Below are 10,696 nucleotides of genomic sequence, written 5' to 3' on the forward strand. Positions count from 1 at the left end.
TTTAAATCACATGCCTAAGAAGTAATTCCAACAATGTTTCTTTTCATCTTTCAGAACAACGATGTCATAAAAAGTGAACGTGTTACATCATAATAAAGTAAACAGCAACAATTTTTGCATACTTTATTTTGTAAGCAAGGAGAATAATTCTAAAGAATAAATTACTGAACACTGAGTATTTTATGAGCATTGTAAATTAAAGAGGCATCCATAGTTTGTAAATTAATAAGTTTTAAATATATCGTGGGACCATGTAATTGTTTGATTTATAGAACTGCAGATCCTTGAGAAACACATTTTCAAACTTTTGTTTTTTAGACAGAAACCAAATCAATTTCACAGCAAAATATTTATTGCCTTGGTGAGGAAATAAAATCATAAATCTCCTGAAGGATCAATACTATGTATTAGTGACATTTGTATACTACATATTCATTGTTTGAAAATTCTATTAACCCACAAAGAAAAGGTCCTTAAGTGAAAAAACATTCAATTTAAAACAACAATCAATCTATACTGTGATTCACCTACTATATTCCCTATATGCAAGATGAAGTCTTTGTTATTTTTGTACCTTGGTATATTAAAACATCCAGACACACCGATCTGTCATATAAATAACTGTGTCTGTGTACAAAGTCAATAGCTTATCATGTAGAATGCTTACACATTAATTTGGAAACCTTTTCCTTAGGAAAAAGAACAGCTTTACCATGCAAGGAGGTAACAGGTATCAACTGCAACTTGGTTTGAGGATATTAGAAAAAAATATTAAGAATATACTGGAACCCATTACTGTGGGTTTTTTAAATATCACTTCAGTAAATCCAAGATAATGCACAAATGACATGCTTTGCATAGAAGCACTGTAAAGTGAAGTGAAACTGACAGTAAAGTCAATGACTCTGCACCTGAAATTTTTAGTCTAATCTGTAAGGTCCAGACACCACGACTGCTCTGTGCTCGCAGTTTGGAAGTCGCTGCTGGACCTTTGTGATGACATGCTTTCGCTGTCCCTGCTCTCCACAGAGCTCCCGTTCTCCAGGAGGCACTCCAGACTGGGGTGTTGTATGACAGGTGGGTCGCCCAGTGGGAGAAGGGGCTCCAGAGCATCTGATCGTGGTGACCGTGAAACCAGAGAGGATTCAGGAGGGTGGCTGAGCAATGTAGGTAGAGAGGCAGAGACATGGTGGATAGAAGGGTGTGGGTCCTCGATTAGGAAGGTGGAGGGGTCCTGGGCCAGAGTATGAGATGTCAGAGTGGATTTCAGAACACCTATGTCCTCATGTGAGGTTTGTGATAAGCTGCGATGAGACTCAGAGGCCAAGCAGAGATTGGGGTGAGAGGATGGTGACAGGTCCATCAGGCTGTGTGTGGACGTAACTGTAGGGGCACTAGACAAAAGGCAAGAATATTCATCACTATCACTGGGAAGAGATGGGCTGGCCCACATGAGTGTGGTCAGGGTCTCAGAGCTATGACATGAGCCTAACCTGGGTGCAGAGTTTACAGACTGTGGTAGGCTGGAGTTAACAGGTGGGCTAGAGGACCAGGGCCAGAGGTGGTTTTCAGTTTGGGTTTCAGCAGCTCTACTGTAGTTGCAGTGGCCAGCAGGTGGGGCACTTTGATGACCAGACTCTTGATAGCTCCCAGGATCTTTAAACAGGTGGCAGGTTGAAGCTAGGTTGAATGACATGTCAGTGTTGGGGCCAGTGGGAGGGCTGGATGACATTTGCATGCTATAAGAGCAGGACGCTTTGTATTGATGCAGAGATATGTGGGCCTGGAGGAGATGCATCATGTGGTGCAAGCCCTTGGTGAGCTCAGATACTTCCTGGCTTAATGTGCCCATCTGTGTAGAGAGTGTACACAGTTTAGTAATGACCCTAAAAGACATACTCTATGATTATACTGAGCAAACGTGTTAAGTACACAAAAAGAGAATTGCAGTATAAAAAAACTCATTCTACCCAAATAAATCCCCAGCAGATAGTGACAAATTAATTAGCTTCTATCTTTAGGGTTTAAGCTTGGACTCATGACCTCCCACACAACTCATAATCCCCTCTATGACTCTAAGAAACAACTTCTTATGCAGCAGTGAAACTCAGAGGGCCACACATTGAGGTAACTGATGCAAATAGATAAGAAAGTTGACAGAAAACTGGAAACAAGGGAGTGAAACAAGCAAGAAGGGGGCCAGAGAAGGGCCACAAGAGGAACTGGGTTGTGATCAAAATACTTTTCCTCCAGATTGCTGAGTCAGCACTCCTGACTACTTTCTGCACTGCAGAGGTGTTCAGCTAATTCATTAACATCAACCTCAGACAGCACCTACATGAGCCCATCTGAAGGCGTTAAGTATGCCTGCTTTTGCTCTATTTACATACAGGGACAGACTGAGATACATGGCAGACATTTAGTCTAGTGACTGACTGGGAAAAAAGGAACAAAATTTTGATGTTAAATAGCAGGTTGTAGTTTCTTATGACGTATTCATTAATGCTTTGTGTATTTTATATTTAACCTAAAATATGACGAGCGAGACATGGATGAAACTGGATCTGGATCTGGGAGGATTTCGGCTCAAAGCTGCATTATTTTGGGTCTGTTGTGGCAAAACTGATTTTATTAAGGCTTGGTGAGTGTAGAATAAAGTCTTGATACCAACTCTGAAAGTTGTTGCACATTTATTCCCTGCAGAGAAGGAGCAGTCTCCATACAGAGTGCTAACAGTAACGGTCTGAAGAGAGAGGCTCCCAGAATGGAAAGCTGCATGTCTTCTTATACCCAGGATACAAGCTATCTGATTAAATCCGTCACACAAAGGCATGTCATATGCTGACACAGTTTCAATCAGTCACACAAATAACTGCATAAAATAACGACATAGCAACAGCCAATACACTAAAAAGGGTGCTGATATAAATTTCCCATTACAGGTTCAATCAATTTGAATTTGTATTAAGGGGCTGTATCTTTAGTACCTTTTGGCTGAGCTGGCTGACGCTCTGCCTAACCTCCTCCGTCTCCAGCAGCAGAGAGGCGGTAGCTTGTGTGTAGTCTGAAGAAATGAAGATGGGAAAAAGATAGGCAGCTGACTTCGTAGCACATACACACACACACACACACACACCATCTCCAGAATGTATCAATATTAATATTAAGCAAATAAATGAGGTGTGAACTGAATTGGTAATTTTCTAAAATGGACATGCAGTTTAAGGCCCTGTTCAGCTGGACTGCAAGTATACACTGTATTAAAGACTCTGAATAGAATACAATCTAATAATATAGCACTGCAAATTACTCCCTGATATTACTGCCAAGCTGCTGAACTGAAAACGTTCTGGGCTATATGGTGTCGATCTGGTATGTTGGGGTCTAGTCAGAGAGACCACCATTAGCCAAAATCAAAACAGTATGCATGCAGTCCTCTGGGAGGCGCTGTAGGATGGCCAGGAAGAACAAGAACAAATAAAAAACTAGGAGGTGCATCTGACACCACAGTTTTCCATAACATATGTTGATTACTATGGTGCAGCTGCTCCCAAAGAACTCATTATACCTAATTAAATTAGCTGGACTATCTAGAATGACAGTGGTCATCAGTAAACACTCAGGTCAGATAATCAGTACCCTGCTTTGACCTCAGTTGTCCTTTAAAATGTTCTCTGACTGTGGTGTCCACTGAACTTCTGACATTACCTCGAGCCATGTGGCACCCAGGTGACCCTCACAGCTGGTGGCGGTTTGGCTTACCTTGGGTGCTGCCTCCTGTACTGGCTTTAGGCCCAATGTGCTCTATGTTGAAGTGAAACCTTTGCCCATTGTCTTCGATGCCATCCACAACCCTGGCAGCAGGGGATGAAGAGGAGGGAAGCTGGAGTTAATGTAACATTAGAGCTTTGTCAGTTATCCTAGGAGCCAGCAGAGGACCCATGAGAGCTGGTGCTGGCAGAGACCCATGTGAGCTTGGACAGGAGGAGAGGAGCCCAGTGTGGAGGGGCAAACACCTGAGCTCTCTGAACCAACACTTACCCATATCTAGGGCTTATTGAATGACTCAGGGACGCATTATGTATATACAGTAGATGGTTCAGGCAGGATAAAGTACCCTGGTAATCAAATGCAGTGACATCTGTTGAAACATGAAATGCAAATACACACCATTAAGCAGATGATGCAGGTTTCTGTAGCAAGACTTTAGGTGTCCATTACTGCAGCACCTGATTCAGATCATCTCAGATGTTCTACTGCTATTATAACTACAAAGCTCTACAGCTTTCAGTGAGATATTTATTACGTGTGATAAGACATAAGGGGCGGGATAGATAATGAGTTGTTTCAAAGAGAGGCAACCACAGTGTGCTGATCTGATATGATGACCATTCCTAAAAATACACTACGAAAAATACATGAAAATTTTTAGGTAGATAGCTTCAGCTTGGTCTTTACTTTGAAAATACTCTCATTCTCTATCAAACACCTTTTAGAGAATGGCTGCTGTGCAGAACAGTGGCTTTTTTCTCTCTCTTTCTTAATTTATTCTTTTGATTAAATGTTTGTTTGGTTACCGTGTACACTATTCATTATGTTAACTGTTGCTCTTGTTCTTGTGCTCACTGTGGTCTGTTGTACTGGCTTTATTTTTGTAAAATTAAAACGTGCACCCTTAACATATAAAAACATTAACATCTATCTATCTATCAAGTATTGCATTACATTGTACAGGTGTTCTTTATTTTTCTGGACACTCGTTGTAAACCATCTATGCAATGTTAACAACCAAAGTGAAAAAGTCATTGAATTTTGGCATTAAAGTATTTGCTTGGTAACTACCTGGGACTAAGGTCTGGGGGTCCAAAGCAGGCGATTGTTGGGATAAGCAGCTGTGAAGGCTTTTGCTTAGCCCCGGACTCTCCCTGGACTGACTCTGAGGGTGGGGCTGACGAACTGTGCTCTAGTCTTGTTGGCGGCCGCGGGGAGGAGCTATGCCCATGGAAGCCACGGCTGAGGTTTGGTGAGCGGCAGCGTCGCAGGGCGTTGAACTGCCGCAGCTCATCCCCAAGGAGGTTCCCCAGGGAAGTGCGGCGAACAGGGTTGCTGAAGCTGGGCAGCAGGAGGTTGCGACGGGAGCGTGTAGCTGGAGAAAGGTGGGATAAGTTGTCTGGCTCATCCACCTTGGTCTCCACAATATATGGGAGCTTGCTTTCCTGCAAAAACAGGAAATACAACCCTGAGGATACAATAATATTAGAGCAGACATAATATACCATTTGAAAACTACTGTAAAATTACTGTACATGAACTAGTTGTAAATGTTTTTGATCATGTTAAAAAGCCTGACAAATGAAAACATCACTCAAACTACTTTTCCAAGCATTTAATGAGAAATCTGACACATAATAATTATTTTTCAAAGCTTCTGATGTAGCATAATTATTACGCTATTTAGATTTAATGAGTTACAGCTGATGATATTTTAATCACATTACAAATCTATTATCCCATCTCATTGTGCTTGTGAGTAAAAACAAGTTTTACATTAAAATGACTTTTGAAAAAAGACAAAGCTACAGTAGCGCTGTGTTTTAATAACAGAAAATTAAGGTGGGGAGATACGCATAAATTGCATGATGAGAAAATGAACTCATAAGGTTTCCCACTGGTAGAGATATTGACCCAGTTACTGAGCTAACACCAGGGACTGAGCTGCTCACTCTGCTCCAAATGAGTTTCAACCAAGTCCTTGCACAAATGTTCCACAGCACTCACTAGAATTACAATATGTCCCTGCAAAACCAGGGCTGTGGGGGCAGGCTGTGGTTTATCTTGAAAAACCATACACGCTGGCTAAAAATCAGGAACTGAAACACGTGACATGATACACATCTGCTCATCACAACTGTATAATGGCCCTACCTTCTGTATATTTGATAGGATTTAAAACCAGGCTTTGTGAATGAACTAAGGAAACCCCATCTTAGGGAAAAAAGAAGTAATGACACCTCAAAAGAAGAAGAAGGAGGAGGAGGAATTTGTAAGATACTCACATGGGAAAGCCTGGGTGACCTTGAAAACCTGTTGAGTCCCTGTAGTGAAAAAAAGCAAACTGGATTTAAAAAAGACACAGCTACATGCAATATGTATTTATTTATTGATTCAATATATTACATTGTATGTTACACTTTGGCCACTGATACAGCCATCGCCTCACAAGCTGAATCACATAACTGAAGCTTCATCTCGACTTGATTGCAGGGGAATTCCAGCAAAAGGTTGTCTCTCTGCTGGCATGTGGAGAAATTTCTAGCAATTTCACCCTCTGGATGGCAAATTAAATTATGGTAGTGTAAAAAATGTGGCTTAATGTGACAGCATAAGCCACAGTTTGTCGATCTACCAGCCAAGTGCCAGTAATGCTCTTTGGCACGAGGAAGCCAATTCACCCTGGATATACGTTAAATTTAACCCTTCACTGAAAAACAACACCGTGTTTAAAAGCCATCACTGCTGAGAGGAAATTAAAGCAAAAAATGCAGGGGCTGACAAACCTGCAGTATGCAGGGACCTAGCTGAGATACTTCTTTAATCTGTCACTCACAAGTATGTTATCTCATGTGTGCACATGAATGCTGCTTTTCTTATAAAGCAGCATGCATGTGCACACAAGGCTGTCATCCAAGAAGAATGACTGTAGACTTGTTTCACTGTATACAAGGGCAATGTCGTCATTTGAGTCACAAATAAGAAGTGTCAATAGAAGGAGTATAGTAAGACAGTGTTTTGAACGTGCCACTTGTTTTTCAAATCCAGAATACATGGGATTTATTTTTACAAAGGTCTTGAAAGTCTCGATACCACTGACTGAGAATCATTTAAGTTTAACCCAAAATACAAATCAGCAAACCTAGGGATAATAACATAATGATGTGACATTGCATCACAAAATTCCTAATCCAATTCAAACCAGGTAGCAGCAAGTGTTCGAGTCAGAAAAAGAAAAATGCTCAGCTGTTTTGTTACTACAAATGAAACTAAAGGTACTGGGACATTTGATGTTACAAATGAGAAGCACAGACCACTGACAACCCAGCGAGGGCACAGTACATTCATTCGATTTAGCATATGTGTTCATTTAGATATCTCAGAGAGAGGAAACTGAAAGGACATACTTGACACGACCCTGATGCTGATACATTTTTTTGTCATCTGGGTATGTTTATCCCATCCAAGATGTCAACAATACTTCTCTCTAGCTGTCAAAAAACCTGCTGAAGTTAAGCACTCCCACCAGAGGTTACCAGTGGCTGCCTTTATCAACTGTGCTAAACTATTTTTGTCATGAGAGGCTCCTGACTGACCAGCTTATTCTTCACACTCCATGACTCCTGACTACTTAACTCTCCTTGTGGCGACACAGTCGTTATAGTCCAACAAATTTGGACTCAGTGCTGGCTCCCTGATAGAGAGGTGACCTGCCCTTTTGTCTAGGACAGAACAGTCTCTCCCCGTCTCACAAAAGTCATCTCCCTTAAGAAATAAGCTATGCTCCTGGGTCTTTGACCAAGTCCGCAACACATTATTCAGCTTGACCTGACATGGACACCTTTTCAGATATTTAAACTTGTGCAGTTTTGAGTCGCTTCAAATAAGACATTGAGCTACAATCATAAAACGCGAGTTTAAATGTAAACTAAAAACAGGATAAAAGCATTTTGTGTGATTTTGCAGTTTGCTAGGTAAAAACCTTTCTGTTCTCTACCAAAACAATTTCAAAGAATTTAATTGACAGCACTGCAATAAAAGCTAAGATTAAATCAGAGAGATGACAAAAATAAATACATAAATAAACTTCCATCTGGCACTGTGGGTTTTCCCTTTTAGACAAGATAAAGTAGTCCCTTTTGGATATCTTATATTGCAATAGGCATTCCTACAATCAGTAAAATCTTTGGTAGTTTTCCACCCAACTGACTGACTGCTGTACAGTCAGCATACAATTACCAAAAATCACTTGAGTGTAAAAGAACCTCTCATTCTATGACAACTCCCACCTCCAAACATCCACAGTGTGGATATAGATAAGACCAGTACAACTAGTTGTTTGTGTGTGTGTGAGTGTGAGTGTGAGCAGTCTATGGAACCTGGTAGAACAGCCATGTATCTGAGCACTGCTTCATCCTGTCAGGGAGTCGGCAGTACCCCGGCTTTCTAGTTAAGCATAAACTCTGAGCAGATGGTGTGAGAGGAGAGAGCCACACCCCTGAGAAGCCTGCCCGAATCAGAATTCAAGACTGTAATAAGTCTAGTAATGTATATAGGTACTGTATACACAGTATTGTGTTTTGATCTTATGCATATATTCTCTAAACTGCCAAATTTATCTATTGCATCTCTTTGTGAAACACCTCAAAATATAACCATTCAGTTTCTGAAGCCCTCATTAATACATCTTAAGCTACTAATTAACATGGCCAGCACATGCAGTGTCCCCTGTCCCTCGGGTTCCAAACTAAATGAATCAAAAAACAAACACAGTCAATAAACTAATGAGCAACAAAACCTTCAAACTGTGGGAAAAGCCTGTGGGTACCACGAGGAATGCTTGAACCTAGTACAACATGCATGAGGCTGACAATAAGAATAAGACTGGGAGCTTTGGCAGTTTTCTCAGTCACACATCAAAGACATCTTGGCTTTAAGTTTAATTAGGTTGTGTCGTTTAACAAAAAGCATAAACTCAAAAGAGCTGTTGAACTTGGCCGACTGTTTCTGAAAACATGGCTGTGCCTGAAAACGTAGCTACATATGCAGACTAAGATAAATAGGTGCATTTTCTGCACAGAAGGATTATCTTGCCTTACAAAATCCCTTCTTAACTAACAGCTAGGGGTAACAGGCTGTACTCAGAGAAGGTCTGGATGTACTGTCATCCTGCTGTGTTGTGGGGTAGTAACAGGAAAGTGATATGGCTGTTTGACAGCGGCACCCATGCATGACAACGGGTGTGACAATCAACCACACACCAACAGCCCTTTGGTTACTATGGCAGAACAAGTGTCAAGGAGAGTTACAAAGGCACTTTAGGGGGCACAAATATGTTGTTTGATATTCTCTATCCTCTATTCCACTGCCAGACAAATGTAGGAGGAAATGATAAGATCAATAATGACAGATCTGTGTATTTGGTACCTCATCCTGGCTGCCCTCACGCAGGTTGTAGTTCAGGTAAGTGTCCTCGTTCTGGCTGCCTTCACGCAGGTTGTAGGTGAGGCTGTTGTTGATGTCAGAGACGTACACACTGGCATATTCAGGGTAGAGTTCAAGCACCTCTTTCAGGCTACGCACACTGATATACTGCAGGTCACAATAGGTCAGGGCCTTCACATCAGCATTGGTCTTTATCACCTGGTTTGTTTCAGGAAGGTCACACCCAATCAAGTCCCCTTTGCCTAAAATCAAAACCATAAATATTCCATTTCTTGCGCCACTTTGTACTACATAAACATAATGATAAAATAAGCCACTTGACTAAAATACAAACCTAATATGGCCAGCACCATATCGTCTTTCAGCACCTCCAGGGATCCAGAGCAGACAAAGTAGTTGGCAGGCAGCGCATCACCCTGACGGATCAAATACTCCCCAGGGACACAGAAGGAGGTTTTTATGTTGAGGGAGAGTGAGCGCAGGCAGCCACGGCTGGCCCCATTAAAAATCGGCAGCTGGAGGATTTCCTTATGCAGGTGCATGGCGATGTCGGCCCGCAGCTCATCGGGGAAGTCACGCAGGAGCTGGGGATGTGTGGCAGATGTAATGAGGTGTGACACTGATGGGCAATTAGGGAATGAACTATGTTGCCACCGGTCACCCTTTTTTGAATTTCAATAGGATTTCATTTGATAGTGTACAAGCAGCCCTGTGTTGTGAAAGACCATAAACAATTACAGCTGCAAAGGGCTGTGAATGCTTTGCAGAACAGATTTTACTGCTCAAGTGTCATCAAAACATTGCCTTAAAGAATTTTGAGGGCAGACTGTGTACAATACATAGGCATTACATGACAGCCGCAATAAAAGGGGCTCCTACCTCGTTGGCATCTATACCATTGTTCATAGACCATGTGGTCTGGAAGTACTCCAGCACACGCTGTTTGAGCTGCTGGGGCAGACAGTGGACACGGATGAACTCCTTCAGGTCCTTCATCCGTGTGTGATAGAAAGAGCGACGTGAATACATACGTTGGATGATGGCTGTCACATTACCGAAGACCAAGCCGTGCATCAGTGCTGCATGATAGAAGGAAACAAACATCATCAAAGACAATATTAATATAAAGTCTGAATAATTGGTAAAACTGAATTCCTAGGTAAAAATCACACAATCTGAAATTTTATTTTGAAAGCTGTCTCTTACACCCTATTACAGTTTGGATGGGTTTGAATATAGAACAATAGAAAAATAACTTATAAAGATGTTTTTTCACTTTTCACTCCATTCAAATTGTTTTTTTGCTTTAAAATAAAACTATCTGTTTATACTGATCACTAGCCAGTCATCTACTTTATTTGCTTTGTTTATATCCCTGTCCTGATGAACAGGCTGAATATTAAATAAACACATAATTATCTTCCTCCTTGGCTAAAATATTCAGTTCACTGGTATATAAAAAGGGCTACAAGCTGTCTTA

At 41.3% G+C, this 10,696-nt stretch overlaps 1 protein-coding gene across 3 annotated transcripts in view; it reads right to left on the reverse strand.

Moving 5' to 3' along the window:
* Positions 1–330: 330 nt before the first annotated feature.
* LOC109963065 (potassium voltage-gated channel subfamily H member 4-like) overlaps positions 331–10,696 on the reverse strand; it is a 26,981-nt gene continuing 16,615 nt past the window's right edge. The window contains exons 9-17 of one of the 3 annotated variants that reach the window (XM_020605320.1): positions 10,096–10,295; positions 9,551–9,800; positions 9,199–9,458; positions 6,057–6,095; positions 4,843–5,216; positions 3,763–3,854; positions 2,988–3,064; positions 1,494–1,852; positions 331–1,394 (exon numbers count right to left, since the gene is read on the reverse strand). In XM_020605320.1, coding sequence (XP_020460976.1) covers positions 926–1,394; positions 1,494–1,852; positions 2,988–3,064; positions 3,763–3,854; positions 4,843–5,216; positions 6,057–6,095; positions 9,199–9,458; positions 9,551–9,800; positions 10,096–10,295 — 2,120 coding nt within the window. In that variant the 3' untranslated portion in view covers positions 331–925. Of the gene's footprint in view, positions 1,853–2,987; positions 3,065–3,762; positions 4,142–4,842; positions 5,217–6,056; positions 6,096–9,198; positions 9,459–9,550; positions 9,801–10,095; positions 10,296–10,696 lie in introns of those variants that run through there. The other 2 variants (XM_020605319.1, XM_020605321.1) reach the window with 2 other exon arrangements.

The sequence above is a fragment of the Monopterus albus genome, unplaced genomic scaffold, assembly GCF_001952655.1.
Source record: "Monopterus albus unplaced genomic scaffold, M_albus_1.0 scaffold69.1, whole genome shotgun sequence".
Lineage (NCBI taxonomy): Eukaryota > Metazoa > Chordata > Actinopteri > Synbranchiformes > Synbranchidae > Monopterus > Monopterus albus.